Below are 22,874 nucleotides of genomic sequence, written 5' to 3'. Positions count from 1 at the left end.
ATGTTAACTAAAATAAATTTAGTAATGAGTTATCATTAAATTTCTTTATATAAGAACATTTACAATCTTTTAATTCTTGATGTTTAACTATAATCTCCCAAATTGGTCCCCTTTCCACCCTTAAAATTACACATGGTTATTTACCTTGCTATATATATTTACATGGTGAATTTTTGTCTTTATCATGTTGTTCACACATTTATTCATGAGTCCTCAGACGTACAAAGACTTTTAACATTCAGAAGTCTCACAGCATCAAAGACAACACTGTTCAGCCCTTCCACACATGACATGGTAAAGTATAACTGAACGATGCATGAGATGCATTCAATTACTTAAATTGTGCAATTTGCTTTAAAGTACCTTCAAAAGAAAAGATGGACTCTTTGCAGGAAGAATTCGTGAAAGCGGTTGCAAAAACAATACCAGGATTTATAGGTATTATATTGTACAGCTCATAGTTTTTTAATAATACTACTAGACAATCAGTTCATGGATATTACAACCAGTGGTAATAATACTCTCTTAAATATCTTGACGGTGAGCTGCATCATCACTACACACCAGCACAAGACCAGTCATCCCTTTTTTTGTCTATAGCAGCAAAAAGTCTCCCTTCAAATTCATGTAAGACAGAGTGGTGTGTATAAGGTATCAAACCACATATCAATCAATGGCTGTTTTAAAATTTGCAGGATAAAAAGATGTGGAATAAAGGGATGTGGTAGGTGCGGTTTATTAGACATTCATTCATAAAAACAGTCATGTGATGCATACTTCTTACATCTTGCTCCTTATTGTATATACAGAAATCAATGAGTCTAAAAATAAGTCACAAGTTTTTGTAATCCTTTTGTAAAATAATGTAATTGCTTAATAGATCTTTGGAAAAGAAAATATATTAAAACCTCTTTATCTACAGAAAGTGCAAGCCTTAACAAAAGTATTACTAGAGCTCGTTCCTTTGAACAGTAATCACTGTTCTTCCTTTTATCTCTGCAAGATTTTAGGTGATGCTGGTGTGTAAAACTAAAAAGCATGGCATCAACTACAGCTAATAAATAAGAGAAAATGTATAAATTTGAGACGGTGGAATCATGTCAAAACAAAATGTGTCAGGAATTTCCACTGCAAAGGAAACCGAGTTATGTTACGGTGTCTTCTTGTTTGTAAATGTTTTAATTTACTATCATGTGTTAAATGAGAGCATTATTTATTTATTTTAGCTTTAACTGCAATGGTATAAAACAGTCCTGATTATCAAATAAAAGCTGTGTTGTTGTTGTTGTTGTTGTTGTCAGTTTTGGTTAAATTATTGCTTTAAACAATCTTGTGCTCAACAAAAGATATAATTTTCTTAATGCACAGGGACACAACTGCTCTGTCTGTTACTTATGCACACACACACCCACACACATATATCATCTTTCTGCTCTGGTTTTCTGCATCCAAAGTGCCTCTCAGGAGCATTCATGGTCTTGTTCAGAAGAAAGAAGAAAGAAACAAGAAGCGAATGACGGACATTCTTCAGAATAACTTCCTACACAATCACTGGTTCAAACACTAATGAAGACTGGAAGACCGCACCTCAAAAAGCACAAAAATGATTCCACTGAATGAGATCTTAAAACATTTACAATGATCCGTTTTTTTTCATTACACAAAACTCACACAAGGTTTTACACCGCTATAGAGTATATCTGTGCATTACTGAGGCTGGCTTTTTTTTCTTTTTTAAATCTACCAAATAATCAAACACATTACCATTTAAAAAAAAAGGAGTATTATCATGGCACTTTGAATAAATAAAGACTCTATATTCGAGAATTAGTGACTAACAAATCCACATACATTAACAAAAACAACCTGGTTTGTTGTACATGAGTGTTTTCACTCCATTACATCCCAGCCCAGCTAGGTGTAGAGTGGAGGGGTAAAAAAAAGTGGAGGTGAAAGTTGAAGACAGGGAGATGAATTCTGGTTTTTCTATGTGTATTTGTGTGACTTCGTATCTTTGTGATGACTGAGGCATTTAAAAGCTGCTATAATGGATAGTCACACAATCACTTATAAACTATGTAATGGTGTGACTTCTTATGTTTCTATGATTACCTCCCAAATCTGCAATTGCCCTCAGAGTTCAGTGGTTTATGGCTTATTCAAGCTTTTTTTTCTTTTATCTTTCTGGTTCCAAGTCACTGCTTTGTGCGTTTGCTGCCCCCATCACAGATTTGAATCCCTTATACCACCACACAGCCTGTGACCTGTGCAGGGTTGTATCAGTGTCCGGTGGGATGTGACTTAAGACGTCTGTGACCCTCAACAGGATCTAGTGGGTTTAAAAAAATGGATGGATGAAACAAACTTAAGCTGCCTTTTTATAAGATGAATTAACCCACACAACGCCTCTGGTAGACATTTGCTGAGATGAGCCAAAGCTGCTGACTGCCGGGTGGATCCACATGAGGTTTATGTTTTATGTGTATGGTTCGACAGCCCCAGCACTAGTTTCCAGATTACATTAGAAGAGTCCGTCTCACTGCTTTAGACAAAAAACTAAGACGTTCAGTATTGCAATCCAGAACCATCACAGCCCTTTCAAATAAATATTTGGCCCTTCGTTTGGTCGGCTTCCCAAACAACCATTTTCATTTGCAGGGATGCTGATTCATCCAGGTCCTACTCTGCCTTGCATTGATACAGGGGTTATATTGGGGGGTTCCTTAACTACTGACATGTGCATGTGCTGTTTCATTTCTGTGTAAACTGTTTACAAAAACCCAAACTTTAGAGGGAGTTTCATCCTGCTGCTGTGGGATGCTGCAATTGTTTGCATTTCTTCACTCAGCACAAAATAATATCTGGATGTCAAGAGGGTGTCAAGAACCGGACGGGACTTGGGGATGCTGCATCACTCAAGCTGACGCGGCAGAGCTTAAACAGGGATCTGAAGGCGGGAAGGTGGGCCAACCTGTGCCTCGGACTCAATTTAACCCCTGCATCAAGCCGCTCTCATTCTGGTGATGTCAAATACTACAGTCACAATAGAAAAGTGTTATAATCTCGTGTGTCTGGCCCTTTACCTTCATCATATTCTGTCAAGCCAGTCCTTTTTGATGTGGATAGTCTGCTCACAGAACATGCTCCCACTATCATACTTTACGGGGTTGGTTATAGTTATATTCCCAGTTTCCTCGTTTACTGTTGACATCATCTTATTGCTTTTCAGCGGAATTGATGGTAGTCTGTATTATTTTCCATTAGTGTAAATAATTTCTTCTGGATTTCCACGTTTCGGGTCTTCTCTGTGTTTCCTGTTTTGTTTTGAGGCAGCTTTTCTTTTTGTTCCTTCTGTTTAATTCAGCGTTTTCTTTCACACTTGGGTTCTGTTACTGACTGCCATGTTAGTCAATACTCTCCCAAGTATTTAGCATAATCCTGGATCACCTGTTACGCCCCCCATTCACTGATCTCATGCAAAACAAACACCTGCAAGTTACCTAGGCAACAGCAGCAGGGAAACAGCAAAATAGCTTTGACCTGCTTTAAAAAAACTGGCTCACTGATATTTAAAGTTTAAAATATGAATAAAATGACTTTTTTTTGTATGTCAAATTTGTAGTTAAATCTGGTGAATCAACATAATTGTATGTTTCCATCAGCCTAACATTTGTAAGCATGCATACAATTTGTTGTCTCCTTTATATATGGTTATATTTTTATTTTCATTCCATGTTAGTATTTTGCTTTAGGGGAAAAATATTTGAATGTGCATCTACACTGTATTTGTATAGGCCTCACAAAAATATGAGTACATATGTGAGTGGACAGCACCCTTGTCGTTGTCCGTGTGTTTTTGGGCAACACTGTTGCTGGTAGAAATGTCTGAGAAGTATTTTTATTAGCACTGAGGTGGCCGATCTGGTTGGAGCAGCCAAATCTTGCCGGCATGTGGTCTGGAACAATATTCAGGGGATGTCGCTAAGTCTGTGTGGGAACAGACTCCCTTTAATCGTCAATGAATGTGATCCCTTCAGTCCTGCGGGGTCAAAACAGAGAACAGCATATATAAGAGCACTGTTGGCTGCCGTTATTTATCACGGATGAGCAACTACAGTAAATCATCAAAGAAGCAGGTGACAGCCTGCAGTGGGAATATAACCACAAAGTGAGGGGTCAGGGGGTAAAAACAAAACAGAAACTGGCCTTGCCTTTTTACTGGCCACAGGACGAGTGTCCTTATGATTGGAGTTGAGGGATTTCCACACGGTGGTTTTAGACATTTCATCAGATATATTAATGTCAGAGGGATCACACCTGATGAGCGGTGACAGGAAAAGGAGGATAAGAGCACAAAGCAGACAGAAGACAAGGTGGGTTGGGGAGATGCATCAGCATCACAGTATCCACAGGGAGCATTAGTAGATGAAACATCACATACCAGTGGCTCACAAAACAAGCATGCACGGTTGGAAAGTGACACATTTCTTTAGAGATCTTACCACCACAGTTCCTTAATGCCCATGTTGTCCATTGAAGTGTGCGTTTGTATGGGTGTGGTCTCACCTGGGATCATGTACTTTTGCACTCTGAGCAGACTTGCTGCTCTCCATGGGAATCTGAACAGGAGCCGCATCTTCTTTTGTTGAAGTGAGCATAACCTGGGATTCCTGCAAGGAAAATGCATACCACAGAAAAAGAGTCCGCAGATTATGTGTTTATTCTTTGTTTTAATAGGAGTGCATTAAGATTTCTTTTAGCGTACCTCTTCTATCTTCTTGGAGGCATCGTCAAGTCTTTTTTTCTTCCACTCTGGCATCAAGTCATCCAGATAGCTCAGCTCTCGCTTAGAGAAGCAGAGGTCCAGCAGCTTGCGGATGAAAACTAGAGCCAGCACCTACAGGCACAGGTTATCAATGCATGCTATCTAAATTTAAAATGGAAAGACAAGCTTAAAAAAAAAAAAAGAGTGGATGTTGGTCCCTGGCAATAGTTGACTTACCATCATGGGGAAGACTATGGCAGCGGGTGAATGCTTGATAACCCAGAGAAGAACCAGACAGGTCAGCTGGGTGACAGTAAACAGGTGCACCTTCCTCAAGGGGACGTGTCGCAGATAGATGAAGTCTGGCTGGTGCTTCGCTGGCATACCAAACAGCTTAAGACGGTCAAAGAACTGAGAAGTGATAAAGATGAATGCAAGAAGCAAAGTTTGACAGTCGGCAGGAAACACTACAGAGATCATGGATCATGGCTACACATGCAAAACATTTTTTAGAGGAAGTGACACAGAATGGCACTTTGTAAAGATGGAGAACAATGCAGGACTATCTTTGACCAAATGAATCAGAGTAAACAGCAGCAGTAGTTAGGGGATATAGAACAAGCCACTGTTCCTCTCACCAGTTTCCATTCACCTTAAATAGTGCACTATTTGCATAAAACAGACTTGGCACGGGGGTTATTTATTGTTGGAGATCAGAGCTTCTATGACAGCAAAGACAGTGTGAAGGATACTGTATATTGCAGAAAGTATGGCAATTTAGGGTTGCATGAGTGCAAAGGCTTTTGGACAAATATGACTGGCTGTGGATGAACCATAACTTTCAGTCTATTTTGGTGTTGTAGCATTGAAGTTACAAAAAGTCAAGGGAGTAAAGTCTGCCCAATAGATCTAAATCCAAAAGAACATTTTGTAGGTATTTAAAAGAGAAATATAAGGATAGGATTTTTACTTGAAAAGATTTTTACTTCAAAAAATACCAGCATCTCTCAAGAAAACAATAACATCCGCTATCAAAGACAGCAATCGATTTTTCAGTCTTTTCCTTTTTTTCTGGATTGAAGGGAGCTCTAGTTTTTATACAAGATGGCAGGACGCCTTGACATGTGGACAGACCATCACAGGGACGGTCACACAAACAAGGATGATGCTCCATCTTAATTTAGAATCAATAATCAGCCTAACGTGCATATTTTGGGTGCGTAGAGGGAAGCCTGAGGACCCGCAGAACACCCATGCAGGAACACGAAACTCCAGAAAGGAAACAGGATCCTCCTGTGAGGCACTACTATGGCAACGCTTCATAAGACAGGTGAAGGAAAAATTACAGTTGAGATGAAAGAGTCCCCATTTACAAGGTTCTATGTTTAATGTAATAAATACAAACTGTTTATAGTATTCACATCTTTAAAAAAAGGGTAGACCGGATGGATGAAGAATGAAGAGGGCAAGTTACAGCTTTCAAAATTTAAATTACTATCAGCTTAAGTAATAATTTGGAGTTTTGTTAGTGCTGAAAAATAACCTGTCCACATGCCAAATTCTGGTCATCTCATTTTTTATTGATTTCAAAGTAGAGAGACTCCCACTAGCACCAACCACCACAATCAGAAATGTTCAGTTTGGATGCATCATGGCTCCACTATACATTAAAGGAGCTGTATGTAAGAGCAATAATAAAACAAATCATAAAATGACCCCGATATGTCAACAGACATTTAAAAATCATGGTAATTTCAAATACTTATGTCACTGACAACAGCTCTCAAGCCAGGATATTCCAGTTTAAAAAGAGGAGTTGCAGCCCTCAACTGATGTTTATGTTGTCATTTTTTGTTTTGGCCTGAAGCTCCACCCTCCACCTATCTCCCAATCACCAAGTCAGTATTGTTTCTGAAGCTCCACCCTCCACCTATCTCCCAATCACCAAGTCAGTATTGTTTATGAAGCTCCACCCTCCACCTATCTCCCAATCACCAAGTCAGTATTGTTTATGAAGCTCCACCCTCCACCTATCTCCCAATCACCAAGTCAGTATTGTTTATGAAGCTCCACCCTCCACCTATCTCCCAATCACCAAGTCAGTATTGTTTCTGAAGCTCCACCCTCCACCTATCTCCCAATCACCAAGTCAGTATTGTTTCTGAAGCTCCACCCTCCACCTATCTCCCAATCACCAAGTCAGTATTGTTTCTGAAGCTCCACCCTCCACCTATCTCCCAATCACCAAGTCAGTAATGTTTCGGCATCCGGGTTGCCAGCTCGGCTCTAATTATCACAGCCATGGCAGCCTACGTTCCTGCTGCATTCTGCAGCCTACCTGGCAACCTCTGGTCGGGGGGAGGAGGGGGAGGGTACACGCCGCTCAACAATATTTTGAAAGTGACTGCAGTACCAGTTTTGGCCATTTCTTACAGACAGCTCCTTTAAATGAATCTGTTTCATAATATCTTTCCCTCTTGGTCCTCATATAAATGTAGTTATTTCACATTACCTGGATGCCTTTCAATGATGACGCTCCCATGTAAAGGAAAACGCCGTACAACACTGGCATAGGAATGAACTGGTCAAACAAACAAACAAACAAAAAACAGCCATGAATCAACTTCTATTCTCATTGAAATGCCGATCATTAATGATATAGTTATAATTATATTATAAACATGCCCCAGCCACATAGAGCATGGCGTGACAGACCTGCAGGGCTCCGGTCATGAATACAGAGCAGCCCATGAGCAGGAAGATGACCAGGCCAGTGAGCCTCTGCTCTCTGATGCCCAAGAAGCGCGGCTGCTCTCCCGGCGCTGAGCTCTCTGACTCCAGCTTCAGACTGTTGACGTGGGAGATGGACAGGACGGTGGCTGCTACGAACCAGGGCAGTCCCATGATGGAGCACACAGCCAGCATCACTCCCACCATCAGCAGGTCCAGATGGTACCCACAGCCTTTCTGTAAAACAGAGAAAGTGTGAAATATTTTCTTTTGGTTTTTTGTTGTCGTTTTTTTCTTTTTTCTTACCAGCAGTTTGTGCTCCTTGCGGTTGATGATGACAGCAGTGATCTGTTGGTCCATAAAGATGAGGATGGTGCAGAGGAGAGCGGGAACAGCAGCGGCCAGGGCTGTCCACCAAGGGTTGCGTCCTATTGGGTTGATCAGCCAACCGCGATCATCTCTGGTGGGCTGCAGGAACAGTCAGTAGGGATGTGTGTTCTCTGTGCATCCGAGAGCTCAGTGGGGTTTACATATGCAACGTTCACGTTTCATAAATACCTGAAACTTGCTTGGCACCTTCAACTTCTGAGAGGGTACGCCAATGGCATAGTCAAGCAGGACCATAACGACAATGGTAAGAAACACCGCAAAGTCACTGATCATAGACCGCACCTGGATGTCAGAGATTAAAGCGTTCAGAGATCTCATATTACTAATGAAACATGCAGAGTTTCTCTGCTAGTGTCAATTCAACACAATACGGTGAATTTAACATTCAGATGGATGTTGAAAATGAGTCTTATTAATGCATTTAATTCATTATGAGACCCAGTTGGCAATTTAATCCAACTCCACCTTCATCTTCCTCCAACATACAGCATAGAAAGTCAATTACGAGTATTCCTTGTCAAGTGAGTCTTTTTAATATTTCCTAATATTTGAATACTGGAACCATTGTGAGCAATTTGAGTTTACAAAATATAAATCAAATCCATTATTATTATCATTATGGAAAGGAATTGGCGTTCCTACTAAGCAGTCTGAAAAGATAATTTAAAAATAATAAACTCTTCACAAAGCAAGACCTAATTATCTATCATCAATTGAGGATAACAACAACCCCAGGTTTCTCTTTCACACTGTAGCTCTGTTGGGCCGAGTATTCCTTCAACTCTCAGCAGTGATGTCTTCGTATTGTAATCTGTACCAGAGAAGGGTTTGGGATGGTACCAGGTTGTTTTTAGTTAAGTGTTGTAAGAAGATTACAAAAGAGATATAGCTTTACTGCCCCAGCTCTTTTTTTTTGTTGGTGTTACAGAATTAAAATGAAAAAACAGAAGTAACATTGATGTGAAATGAAGCTCATGAGCAAAAAAGTAAGATATATTTGTTTAAAAATAATATTCAAAGCAAATGAAAGAACCCTACATCTTTCTTATTTTCCAAACATTTTACTATTAGAGGTAGCATAGCAAATTTCAGCAAAACTTTCTCTAACTGGCATCTCTCACCAAAATGAGTATTGTAAAAAAACAATAACTAGTGTATGCATGTGTTACTTTAAGATTAAACTGCGGCAGTTTCTCATTATCTGGAAATATTTCTTTGAAAATCCAAAACACTGCAGGGAGAGTTCTCATGAGAACTGGCCGAGGCCGTTATGAGCCTTCTCTTATTGGTTCAACACGGGATTTTACTTAAAGCCCCTCTCTTCACAAATAAAGCCCCAAGTAATAACATTTCATTGTATTTAAAAGACCTCATAGTATCCCAATTTCCCAACAGAGCACGTTGCAATCTGTTGTTTCCTCAGTAACATTATTTTCATGAACTGGCATTTTAGTAAGTTCTAATGAGATGGAGGAAAATAAGTTAAAGTGAACTGCATTTAATTTGCATTTGAGTTGAACTCATGTTTCTTTCACTTTAAAGCACAATGAGATCACACTTAGAGTAAAATGAATTTAAATTCATGATAATCTGTCACGCAGTTTCATTAAATTGATGGTTCGGATACCTTGGTGGGGAAATAACGGCTAGTCTTGAATTGTTTGAGGAACGCAGACATGAAGAACGTTGAAAAGAACAAGATGGTCGACCAGAAGAGAACATCTGGGGTGTAAGGACCATGGTGGCCACAGGCTGTCCCCACAAATTGGCCCTTCAGATTGATACACTCCTGCAGAGAAACACAAAGGTTAGAGATGGACAAAATCACCTCAGTAAAAATCAACCGAGCTGGTGGGAAAAATGATAAGCAGAGAGAGAAGAGAACACGTACTGCATGAAACACAAGACTGGGACTGACTGTGCTAGTTAATGTTTGCAAATATCCTGTAGGAAAGTGAAGAGGGCAATTAACCATTAACAAAAAGCAACAGACTGTATAAAAGAGTTGTTTCTGGGTTTGAAAAGTGAAACTATTGTCAAAATCACCTTCACCTGCATCACTGTGACAGGTTATGGAGGAGAACTCCTCAGCTGGAAACAAAAAACCCGATTTCAAGAAATTATCCGATATCTTACCTGATCTATGACCTTTAAACCTTTCTCCTAGTAGTCTGGCTCACAAGCCTCAAGTTATTTTCCATATTTTTGCTTTATTTAATATAAAAAACAACAGTAAAGCTCTTTCAATACATAAGTCTGTTACCATAGTGACCTGTCGAGCTGCATTTCAACTGCAGGACCATTTCCTGAACAAAAAGGCATTTTGGGGGTTAGTTCCTTATCCATTTTTTGTCAAGTGGATCGCAGACCAGGCAGAGTAGCAGGTTAAATAGTTTACCCATGAAAACAGTGCTGGTAAGTAGTACTTTTATACAGTATATATTATATACCCCGATCCCTGAGTGGGACTTGTCGCCCAGAACATTTTAGACTGATTCAAGTGCTCCCAGCATTTTATTTCTGCCTTTCTGTCCCAGTGCCCTTCTCTGCCAAAGATAAGAAACACATTTTACTGCAGGATTAGTTTGCATGGTTTGTAATAACAGCATATAAACTTAACTATTCCTCCCTGCTTTAAGCAGACGACCATGGCCGTCGATAGCTCCCTTCGAGACAAGGAAGCAGTGAAATCATAGACAGATAAAACATTTATCTCTACTTGTTAAATATAAGTTACATTTTAAAGCAAAGACAAAAGCACATTGTGTAAATGACTTATTGTGTAAGTTGCTGCAGCTGAATCACAGTTTGTTACTGTAGCTGCGCCTTGAACGTGTCCTGGAGGACAGAGAGCACTAATCATGGCAAGAAGAAAGTGATGAAAAACAATAAAATATCTATTTCTGTTATTTTTCTCACAGTGATTTCTTTCTGAAGAACAAATATTGCACACAGCCCGTGAAAATGTGAAGCACTGACAGAATTTTCAATTAAGATATGAGTGCATTTTCTGATTTGACTGCAACTTAGGCCGCTGTAGCAGTCCAGACACTCCGGCAAGGAGCAACATTTCACACTTCAACTCACTTAGCTTGCCAACTTTCTGATTGAATTTACAAAACAACTTAGTTATGCAAATAACCAAGGCCTGAAACCAGTCTCTCAGTTCCAAGGACAATCTCTGGTCTTTTTAATTTAATTTCAATCTGCTGTTGATCAAAATATGTCTTATGCATAAAATTATTTAGAGGGATTCCGTGTTTTCATCCATGAACTTTACTCTTCGACACTTAAGGACACTTTTTTTACTTGATGAAGTGTAGAGGGATGTTTTGTTCAGCTCTTGTGAGTAACTGGAGGCTCATTTTTATGATGAGCAGAATTTGTTTGAGCCCGAGTGCTCTTTGTGCAGATAACGTTTTATATAGATTATGAATGCACCAGGCAAAGCAAGATAGGAAACTAAACATTAGACTATAATTTTTAAGATATTATTTGCATTCATTTATTCATTATAGTTGCTGGTATAGGAGGATATGTATTGTGTTCCCTGCTCCTTCAGGCAAGAGCCTGCCATCCAAATATGGTCTGTTCTCCTCTAAGAACCAGAGGCAAACCTTAAGACTTGAAGCAGTCATCAACAAATGAGTGGGCGATAAGTGACAGTGACATTATCACTGAAATACCTCCTGCTTAGACAACTGAATAGAAATGAGAGTCTAGAGGGTTATGGATATTTATACCAAACAGCCTTTTCCTGGATTGTAAGCTGTCATGTGAACATTGCATCACAACACACGTGTGTAGGGTATATCTGTTTCCACATATTTGTATTACCTTGACAGTCAGGTTGCCCCAGGGTACATCAGAGGCTGTGATGTTTCTCTCACTCCACAGCTCCAAGGTTTTATTATTAGGATTATCTGGCTCTGCACACTTACAACTACAGAAAGAAATGCATAATCAGTGCAGGGTGGTTGACAAATCTTGGAGGTAGCTCAGCAATGAAATGAACTTTATGCAAGGATGTGATTTTTCTTCTCTGTCCTCCCAGCCTTTAAAATATGGAAGAAAGGAAAGATACATAGAGGCACAAGTAGCTGCTTATTGTTGCAACTTTAAGTCAGAAAAAGTTGGGGTTAAAAAGAAAACTGAAATAAATTCAATGCACATAAAAAAAGAGTCCCAGTGACTTTTCTCTACCTTTATCTTGGCGTTTATTTTAATTTCCTTTGTTCAGGAAAATTATTTTACTACACATTGCAAAAAGATGTTGCCTTAAAGGCAGCATTTACAGTACGTTGGATTACTGCCTCATTGTTGGCATCACAGAAGTGTAAATTACTTTTGTCAAGGGCAATAATACACAACCATTATTTCCTCTAAATAGATCTGGAATAACGACTTGTTGACATGTTACATGTTTTTGTGATGGTCCTTTCGAGATGCCTCCGAGCCCAGAGACAATGATGCTAACTCTGGACAAGGTTAACACCTTTTTGTTTTCTTTTTTAAGTTTATATGGCTTTTTTTGGAGATAATGCGTTGCAGCAGTACTTGACTACTGTTTTATTATAATCTATATATTATTTTAACGTGCCATGGTAGCTTGCCGGTGAGCTGCGTTTGTTTGGGATTTGAATCCAAGGTTAACATTTGAGATTAAACTGTTTTGACATTAGAGTTTGATTTTGTATGATTTGCTTGAAAATGTAATTTTGTGTTCTCAGAAAATGCTTCAGGTTTCAAGAAATCATCTTAGTGATTGCTAAAAATAGCAACAAATGGGAAAAAAACCAAGACAAAACATACTCTGTGATGAAACAAAGTCCAATTAAACATGAGGATCCCCACTAATTTGTTTGTTTTTCATTGTTGTTTTGCAGTTTTCATATCATTATCACTTTTTTTTTCTTAAAGTGGGTTGTAGAAAAAAATGAAATAAAAAATGAGCAGAGATGAATCTACTGAAGAAAAAAGAATGCAAAAGCCAAACTGACAACACAAGTAAATGCGTAAATACGTGAATGAGTTGTATCTCACAATGCCAGCGTGAGCTTGTCCAGATCGCTGTGTGCATTAAAGGGGTACAGCTCTCTCAAGTGAAACAGCTTCTCCAAGGCCTCATAGATGAAGATGAGGCATATGAGGGCAGCAAAGGCCTCTTCTGTGAACCGAGTGATGTAGCAAACCAGAGAACTTGCATCTGTGGCAACCAAAATGAAACACAGCAAGGCTGTCCACAAGCCTATGCAAGTCCGCAGCGACAGATAGGACAAGTCATAGTCCCTGAGGAAAGAAGAAATAGAAATATAAGAGGGGATCTAAGAGGGAACAAAGGATCGATGCATTGTGAGTTTGCCTCATGGTGCATGGGATGCTGAAAAACTGAACTTACTTGCAGAATTTGTAGAGGATTTTCTCAAAAACCAGTACAGGACCTGTGCTGCCAAGAATGGTGAGAGGCTGACCAGCGAACAGAGAGTAGGCCACCCCAGTCATAGACGCACCGAGTAAAGACTCTATAGCACTCTAGGACAAGTGTTGGGAATGCAGAGAGGCTCTTGTTTGGTTTGCTGTTCAACACACTCAACAGTATGTGAGGACACCGCTGAGGTGTGAACGTGTGCCTGTGTGCTTTTCTCTCTTACAATGCGTCCTTCCGTCGCCTCGCCCAGCAGCCCCCCAAAGGTGATGACTGGAGACATGCAGGCGCAGTAGAGGAAGAGAAAGGACGCCACACACTGCAGGCTCATGCCGTCCTTATAGTCACTCAAGTAGAAGGGAGCTTTCCTCTTTATGTCCAGTATCAGACCGCCAAACAACCTGCCAACAGGACACGGGATGGCTTTTACTGTACATGAACATTTATATGATAACATCACAGAAAATGTATTTAGTGCAAAGTCAAAAAAGCAGCAAGGTGACGGTTAATTCAGCTGTGTGAAAGCAATGTTAAAATACAACAGGTAATTGTTATTTCTATTGGAAGCTAACTGTTCTACTTGTCGTTACTGTTGTTTTATTGATTTTATTATTTTATGTTGTTGACATTAACCTGCTGAAGGGACTAAAGATGAAAATTAGCCGTTGGCTATAATCTTGCATATTTACATGTATATGTTCATTAATATGTATTGTCCCTGTTATAAATAAAATAAACTCTAAAACTCTAAACTCTATTGTGTGTCCTGGACTGGTGGATTTGTAAATATCCCAGTTACTGCAACAGATGCAAAGGCAAACATGTTTTAAGTCTGTAATTCCATTTCAGCCCTCGGTCTCGGTTCCAGTGACTGTCACGTCCTTGTCCCGCCTCATCTCCTCACAAATCCAAATTTAGATGCAGTGGGCGCAGCTGCTGACAACACGCTGGACAGTGTTAAGCTCAGCCCCAGGCTGTCAGACCTCCCTCTCCCAAGTCTAACCGCTGTTTTAATCATTTTTCGTTTTCAAAGACTGATTCATTTCCTCTGGTAACTTGATGCATGCACTTATTTAGTTATGAGTGACAAGACGCACAGAAAGCAACAAGTTTTAATAATGAAGTATTTACTTACCGTCCAGTTCTCTGCAGCTCTGGCCCATGGTGTTCAGCATGTAACTCTTCCTCCACCTGGTAGGCTGCACCGTTAGGTACTCCTGGCATCTTCCTCTTCTCCTGGATGCACACAGGGACAGGAAAACATTGAAAAAGTCTTATCCTAAACTAAATTACTTGTCTCCACTCACTTACTTTCTCGGTCATTTCCCTGTTGGTTTGAAGGACTGCCAGGTTTAATGCGTTTTATACGTACATCATTTTATGTGTGTGTATATCCAAACCCTTATAATATTGTAGTTTGGTCTCCCTACAACTGAATGTAGTCGCTGTTACAAGCCCATACATCCCGTTTTGATTCTTTTTTTTTTTTTTTTGTCTTTAGTTAGTTCTGTTTGTTTGTTTTTCCTTAAAAAAAAGAAAAAAAAAAAGAAAGAGTCTTATCCTGTAGAATTTGAATTGCAACAGCAAAACCAAGAGGAGCCATTTGGCTGCACACCTGGGAGGGGACGCTCTTTGGGGGCTCGATGCGGATGGAAGGGTCCCACTCTCCTGGTGGCAGGACAGTCACCTGGTCCAGGAACTCATCTATCCCAGCCAGCAGGTCACTTCTGTCCTTTGCCTTGTACGCTACATCATGGAATATCTTATCCAGAGAGAACGGAAAGATGTATGAGACTCACCGGCCTGCCTCTTATAAGGCAGATGCTGATTATTTCCCACAACTCTTACCTCATCTGTCATGATGGTTGCCATGGAGCGTCCAATTTCATGGTATTGCTGCACCTTTCCATCAGGGCCCAGAAGAATGAAGAGGAACCTGATTTGTATCAGCAGATAAATCAGGGTATGTACGTTGTTCCTTTAAGTGATATAAATTGGAAAAGGACTTGTGTGGAGCTATGGCTCCGTACCTGGTGGGAATGGGGACCTCAGTGAGTCCGGTGAGGAGCACGGCGGGAGAAAGGCGGACAAATGCAACAATAGGCGTCTCTAGGAAGTCCAGAACTCCTACCAGCACATTTGAAGCCTCTGCACCCTCTGGAATCTTTTTCATGAAGTGCATGTCGACCTGTTGACACAAGTCAAAAGTAAAGACCAGTTAGTGGGCGCTATTTGTAAATAGACACGTGTGTGCAGCTTATAACATAAGAGAGCGCTCAAACACTTGGTGGATCCGTAAGGTCTGCCCAAGTGTATATATATATATATATATATATATATATATATATATATATATATATATATATATATATTAGCTCTTTATTAACACACAGTTCTGATACTTCTGGGTTTTGTTTTTCAAGCCCATGCCCCCGACCCCGAGCACGGTGGCTTAGTGGTTAGCACTGTTTCCTCACAGCAAGAAGGGCCCCGGTTCGACTCCCAGGCCCGGCAGGGGCCTTTCTGTGTGGAGTTTGCATGTTCTCCCCGTGCTTGCGTGGGTTTTCTCCGGGTACTCCGGCTTCCTCCCACAGTCCAAAAACATGCATATTAGGTTAATTGATGATTCTAAATTGCCCGTAGGTGTGAGCGTGAGTGTGACTGTGAGCATGGTTTGTGTGTCTATATGTGGCCCTGCGATGGACTGGTGACCTGTCCAGGGTGTAACCCCTGCCTCTCACCTAAAATGAGCTGGGATAGGCTCCAGCAGACCCCCGTGACCCCGCAAGGGATAAAGCGGGTAAGATAATGAATGAATGAATGAATATATACATATATATATGTATTCTGTTTTTTACTTTTTTGTACTCTTTTTTGCATGTTAGAAATAAAATCTTCAAATCAAATCAAATCAAATCAAATCAAACACTCTTAGAGCTGTACGATACGCTCCACCACAGCTGCAGCTTCATAACAGAAGACCTACCTATAGCGATCTCACACTGAAGTGCTCCAAACAAAATGTTGTTCCACAACCCTACCTAGTTGTTAATATTGATTTCTACCGCACACCAAATACATAGTGTGGAATAAAAAGAACAAGATCTTACAGATGTGTTAACAAAATGGCATTCACAGATATGCAGCTGTGTCCAGTGAAAAAGAGCATTATTGTTTTGAAGACTTCTTGTTTACCTTACTGAGGTCCACTTGAGTGCTGTCCTGCTGTCCACTGGTCCTGGCTGGTTCGGAGGTTGGAAGAGGCTGGGGGGATGTGACTGGTAAAGTGCAGGTGTGTATGTATGTGGGTGGGGGTGCGTGATTGAGACACACAAATAAAGAAAGTGTGTCAGACTTGACATTTTAAAGTTTGTTGTCCATTCATTTTGAGGATAACTGTTAAAGATTATGTCACTCATATGTGACTCATTATAACTCATTTACATGCAATAGATTGAATAGATTCTGGAGCCCCAACTTACAAAATCCCACATATTTGTCATGTGATGTTCTTGACTCAGGCATTTAAATGCGACATGCAGTTTGAAGCTCACCGATTGCAGGCTCCGACTGTTTGCGTGATCCCTCTGTGATGTAGCGAACACTGGGAATCAGGTTTTTCCTCTTCTCATTTTGGTGGTGGTGTCTTTTCAACAGGGCCTCCCGCACCCTGACTCTCACGCTATCGTCTAGCTCATGTGACGCCTCCTGATGGTCCAGCACCATGTCTACAAAATGAAGGTATATCTATGAACCTCTATCTGAGTATCCGTGACATCAGACAGGATTAATGTAAATAATGTACTCTGACTGGGAAGAGGTTTCTCTCACAATCATCGAGCTGACCAACTGAGGCAACACTATATCACAATACTGCTACCTCACAGCCTTGCACTCTAGGCAGGATAGGTGCGTCGCTTCATTCCCTGCTCTTCTTTCTTTGATACACTCATCACTCTGGAACAGAGTATATTTGGACTCATCAGGCCACGTGACCCTTTCTCCATCTCCCCAGAGTCCAGTCCTTATACTCTAATGAACTGAAGCCTTTCCTTTCCAACGTGCCTCACTGATAAGTGTTTAACTCAAGCCTACACGGCTGTCTCATCCCAAAACCCTGAGCTCCTTTCACATTGTTGCATGTGAAAATGCTTTTAGTTTCACTATTACACAGTGCTGTGAGCTCTACCACCGAGCTTTTTCAATTTTATTACAACCAATATTTTACTGAGTTTTCTTCGGATCACATTTCCTCTTCTATGACATCATCACTATCCTTTAACTATGCGTCTCTGCAGCGTCCTTAGTTGCTTTGTTTTGTTTGATGCAAAACAATAATTTGACATCATTTCCACAACCACAGAATGTTTTCCGACATGGTTGTTTAGCCAAAAAAGTTCCTCACTAGTCAGGGCTAAATGACCTGCTGCCAGCTGACACATATGAAATACTGTGACACTTTGCCAATTCAATGCTCCAACCTATTTGATTCGTTAAATCCAGGTGCTGATCTTATTTCATTCGTTTTTCTCCTGTCTTTAAATATGAAGCTCTGCAACTTGTTCAGACATCTTTCCATGGCACTGTACTGAACATGCTGAGCAATCGGGTCAATATATGTCCTCCATATCTGCTCATGTGGCCACAGAATTGTGAGCGTCACTCTGTCTCTCTCAGTCTTTTCATACAGAGTTGCTGAGTCTGCACTACGTTAGACCTTCCTTACTTCCCTCCCTCATCAACAATTACTCAGAGATACACACACACACACACACACACACACACACACACACACACACACACACACACACACACACACACACACACACACACACACACACACACACACACACACACACACACTGCGGTGGATGCATTTATTCTGCACACACTTCAGTGTTAAACCGTTGACCTCACAGCTCGAATAATCAGTCTTGTTAATAAGGGCGGTGACAACGGAGCAGTGCAGTCAGAGACCTGCAGTCAATGCAAAACCTACAAATAATGAATGTCATAAAGCTTAGATTTACTAATTATTCTTCAAACTAAAGGTCATATTACTGTAACAGCTCTGCTTCCTCCAGTTACACATTGAGGCGTTTGTTTATGCTATATATTGTATGATGTTCATCCATCCATCTTCCTCCCCCTCATCCGCAGGGGCTAGTAGCCTTTACAGGGTAAAGGCTACTAGCCCAAACTTCCCTCTCTGTGGCCACTCCGTCCAGCTCATCTGGACCAAGTGTCTGGGGGGTGGGTGGGGGTTTTGATGTACGTGTCTTGTGAAGGTTAAGTAAAACCAAAACCACTGCAGAGCAGGACAGATGCTGACATGTGGTGAGCGCCTGCTCAGACCTGCTTAGTCTGACCAATCAGAGCTTTTTCATCAGCCCCTCTAGCTTCAATCACACAGGAAACACATTATGAGGAACATCCTATGAATAAGTTAATGCTGTAACACTGATAGCGCTTCAATGGAAATGTTGTTTTCACAGAAATTATGTATGTACCTTCTTTTCAGCAAAACCCACTGCTTTTGTAACAGATTTTCATAACCTCTTTCTGCCTAGAAAGTATAGAAAGTCTGCACTCAGTCTGGCTCATTTTGTAAAAAAAAAAAAAAAATTTAAAAAGAAGAAGAAAATGCCAGTTTTTCAGAATGTTTCCCAGCATGGGACTTTCTGCTTGAATATGTCACCTGATGTTGAACAGAGGAAAATGAGAACATGGTTGGAGAGTCAGAGGCGAGGGATGATAGCGGGAAGCAAGGTTGTGAAGGCCATTAACTTGTCATAGCCTGACCATGAGAAAGACGGTGTGATGGAAAGCGTTTAAGCATGTGATAATTTATCCGTGGAGGATAAAACGAGGAGAGATTGGAACGCAAGAACATTGAATACAAAATGCAAAAACCTCTGTTTTTGTTTTATGACTAAAATGTTGCACAAAGCAAAGAGTGATGCATCAAAGACCGAAAACAATTCTCTCTGCAGAGCACACAGTTTATGTTTTTCCAGCTATGAGCTGCTGCAGATTACAGTTAGGTCCAGAAGTATTTGGACAGATTTACATTTTTTTATGATTTTGCTTTTATACACCACCACATCAGCTATGAGATAAATCAATCAAGATGATCAAATGTGTACACTTTCAGCTTTAATATAAGAGGTTTCCCATAAACACAGCTTTTACCATTTAGACGTTATAGCCATTTAAAGCAAACTACTTCCATTGTCAGGGGCTCAGAAGTCTTTGGACCGAGAAGAGGTTCAGGACAAGCGTGTCTGTTCCCTTGATGAAGCAAATAAAAAGGTCTGGCGCTGATAGTGAGGTAATGAGTTGGCATTTGGCAGGCGTTTAACTGGAGCTGCCAATGTGAAGTCCAAGCAGGTGTCAATACATGTGAAGGAGGGCATCATGAAGCAGAAAAAACTACTTAGATCTACTTTAAGGTTTGGTACATTTTTTAGAAAGAAAGAAAACACTAATGAGCTCAACAACATGGACAGGCTGCAGAGCTGCAGAGGACTATCACAGATTCACTTCCGTAGTAAAAAGAAAAACCCCTTCACACCTCAGCAGAAGTCAAGAAAACTCTGCTGACGGTCGGCGTATCGTTGTCAAAATATACAGTAGAGCAGCTCACAATCCAAAGCAAAAGCAAAACGGAAGTTGTAAGTTGAATTCTGAGTGATGCAGAGCTAAGTCTCTGCTCACCGTCAGCTCGATAAAACTGAGAGGGCAGCACTTCACAGCGTAGATGGATAACCACAAGATACTGCCAAGGCAGCACGACAGTGTTTGAAGGTAAATAAATGTAAAAAAGTATGCTTTTCAATTACCGAAGGCAAAACTGAGCGTAGAAAGACTGAAGGTAGAAAAGACCCCAGACAAGCTGCGACTGGAGGTCACTGCACTGAAACCTGGCAAAGCATCTCTGGGAAGGAAACCCAGAATTTCATGATGTCCACAGACTTCGTGTGTCAGGCATGTATTGACTGCAAAGGATTTCCATCCACGTATTTAAGAATATATACACACACACATATATATATATATTACAACTATGTTGCTTCATCCAAATGCAAATGAGCCCCTTAAAAATGAGGGTATTTTGCTTGAAACTGCAGTAAGTCCTAAATGGTAAATGTCCTATCTTTGTGGAACTGCTTGAACTAAACTTGAACAATTACACTTTGATCACATCTTGATTGTTTTGATTTCAGCTCTATCATGGGGGTATATAACGGCAAAATCGTAAAAACTCAGTCATTGCTCAACTACTTCTGAACCCAGCTGTATCTGCAGTCACGCTCAGTACAAGCAGCTGCTGTATTCCAGTAAGACACAACCAGTAAGAGATGCATAGCTGTTCAAACTCATTACAAAAGCAGAGCATTTAAAGGCAGCTGAGACGGCACTGAGCTGCCAGTGCTGCATGTAACTTGGTTATGTGCTTGTTATACAATGGTAACATCAAAAGGCATTATCTGAATGTCAATTGTTGGTTTTATGACAGAAAGCATGAGTGCCCTGAGCTCTATAGCCTACTTTGTCTTCACTCAGGGAAGATAATTTGATTTTGTTTTGGGGGAAAAAAAAGGGGCTCAGGCAGAATGTTGGTATTTATATCAATGCAGGCTATATTTACTCAAGAACAGGGACAAGATGTCACATTATAAACTGGGAAAGAAGAATATTGCAAAATAAATTCTGTATTCAGAAGCAAAGTGACTCTCACAAATGATAAAATCAAGTTACAGCAATGCCTTAATAGAAAGAAAAAGTTGGTCATCGGAAACTTGTCTTTTTTCTCGTCATTTATAGCACCCTGGTATGGACATGTTACTGTACATCTGCGGTAAAAACTCACCTGCGATCTCTTCGATAGAGTCAGCATGCATGTCAAGCAGCACACTGCCATTGATGATGCAACTGCGAAGCTCAAACAAGCTGTGCAGAGAAAGCGTGGCAACATAAGGCTTGCTCCATCTCTCACCACCATCTTCCACGTCCTCCTCAAATTTCAACCACCTATAAAATGAAGACGAGGAAGACATTAAGGCCAAAAAACAAACTATTATTGTTTAATCTTTTCTTTTATTTATTTTATTCCTGCTCCACTTTGTTTTTTTGTTTGTTTTGTTACATTTTTAATTATTATAAATCACTGTTTATATGAAAACATCTCCTTGACATCAGTGCTTAGGGAAAAAGCAGAGTAGTAAGACAAACAAAAGCAACACTTAAACACTCTACTGTGATAAATAGGTCTACTACAACGTTTTAGCTTTGGATGAGCTAAACAAGCCATCTATCCACATAGTTGACAGTAGCTCAACTGTTCTCCCTTGGTTCCCAGACTTTGCCAAACTTGGCTAATTAAATTTAAGTGTAATAATTACGAGATGAATAAAATATGGATTAGTTTTGTGAAATGGTGTGTTTTAAGGGCTACACAATATCTCAGCAGACCAGATCTGAACCAAAAGTTACAAGAACAAAAACGGAAGGTCAGTGGATGCTCAGTGGATTGATTTCATGAACAGCCATAGTGATATGAGAGTTGGCAATCACTCAACACTGGCCTCATTTTTACATCTGGCAGTTTGACAGACAGTTACCAAAGGCACCTTAGATTAACAGCTGACCGCTACCACAGTTCATCACAGCCAGATAGACTGACTCTGACTCTGACTCTGACTCTCTACAACATCACAGGAATCCGATGAAAACGGAATTGTGGTTGTGTGTGTGTGTGTGTGCGGAGGGGGCTCTCTCTCTCTCACTCTCAAATTCAAATTGTCTTTATTGGCATGAATGTTAATAATTGTTGTTGCCGAAAGCATACATACAATAAATCACGAGACAATCAACACACGAAACACCAATACAATTACAACAAATACCCAACACCAAATACCTAACACCTGCATACAATATATATATATAAATATATATATATATATATATATATATATATATATATATATATATATATATATATATATATATATATATATATATATATATATATATATATATATATATATATACATACACATATATACATATATATATATATACAGTACACATACACATACATTCACATATTGGAGCTTAACCAGCGAGTTTCAGGAGCAGGACCACACCTCAACCACGCCTCTTCCGGCACCACGCCTCTTCCGGTATACCTTCAAATACTAACCTAAACCTCAGTTCCTCTTCGCTCTCGTTCTCTGCACCCCTCCCCCCCACCCCTTTTCTCTTCTCCTTCTTCCCTCTCTTTCTCTACCTCATAGATTCCTAGGGGGTTCGTCGTTGCCCGGGCGCTGCGGCGGATTCCCTACCAGCTTCCCCACAACGCATCGACCGATCCATAGATCATTATCGTCATTGTCATCGCCATCGCCATCGCCATCGCCATCGCCATCGCCATCGCCATCGCCATCGTCATCGCCATTATCATCACCATCGTCATCGTCATCATCTTCGTATCAATAAATCATTTAAATGTATCCTGTTAATGGCGTGGTCCTTGCTAGTGAATACACAGAACTATTT

General features: G+C 40.3%; 1 protein-coding gene across 2 annotated transcripts in view; it reads right to left on the bottom strand.

Moving 5' to 3' along the window:
• Positions 1-2,457: 2,457 nt before the first annotated feature.
• The window catches only part of slc4a8 (solute carrier family 4 member 8), a 34,876-nt gene continuing 14,459 nt past the window's right edge, over positions 2,458-22,874 (bottom strand). Inside the window, exons 5-25 of one of the 2 annotated variants that reach the window (XM_061727547.1) lie at positions 21,184-21,344; positions 16,865-17,038; positions 16,506-16,588; positions 15,341-15,498; positions 15,159-15,246; positions 14,926-15,072; positions 14,446-14,546; positions 13,537-13,711; positions 13,284-13,417; positions 12,929-13,174; positions 11,723-11,828; positions 9,513-9,674; positions 8,054-8,167; positions 7,802-7,963; positions 7,481-7,732; positions 7,278-7,346; positions 5,003-5,176; positions 4,766-4,897; positions 4,567-4,670; positions 4,212-4,317; positions 2,458-4,039 (exon numbers count right to left, since the gene is read on the bottom strand). In XM_061727547.1, the coding sequence (XP_061583531.1) occupies positions 4,034-4,039; positions 4,212-4,317; positions 4,567-4,670; positions 4,766-4,897; positions 5,003-5,176; positions 7,278-7,346; positions 7,481-7,732; positions 7,802-7,963; positions 8,054-8,167; positions 9,513-9,674; positions 11,723-11,828; positions 12,929-13,174; positions 13,284-13,417; positions 13,537-13,711; positions 14,446-14,546; positions 14,926-15,072; positions 15,159-15,246; positions 15,341-15,498; positions 16,506-16,588; positions 16,865-17,038; positions 21,184-21,344 (2,854 nt within the window). In that variant the 3' untranslated portion in view covers positions 2,458-4,033. The remainder of the gene's footprint in view (positions 4,040-4,211; positions 4,318-4,566; positions 4,671-4,765; positions 4,898-5,002; positions 5,177-7,277; positions 7,347-7,480; positions 7,733-7,801; positions 7,964-8,053; positions 8,168-9,512; positions 9,675-11,722; positions 11,829-12,928; positions 13,175-13,283; positions 13,418-13,536; positions 13,712-14,445; positions 14,547-14,925; positions 15,073-15,158; positions 15,247-15,340; positions 15,499-16,505; positions 16,589-16,864; positions 17,039-21,183; positions 21,345-22,874) is intronic. The other variant, XM_061727548.1, reaches the window with a different exon arrangement.

The sequence above is a fragment of the Cololabis saira genome, chromosome 8 (assembly GCF_033807715.1).
Source record: "Cololabis saira isolate AMF1-May2022 chromosome 8, fColSai1.1, whole genome shotgun sequence".
NCBI classification, from domain to species: Eukaryota; Metazoa; Chordata; class Actinopteri; order Beloniformes; family Belonidae; genus Cololabis; species Cololabis saira.
This window is presented reverse-complemented; position numbering and strand designations above follow the sequence as displayed.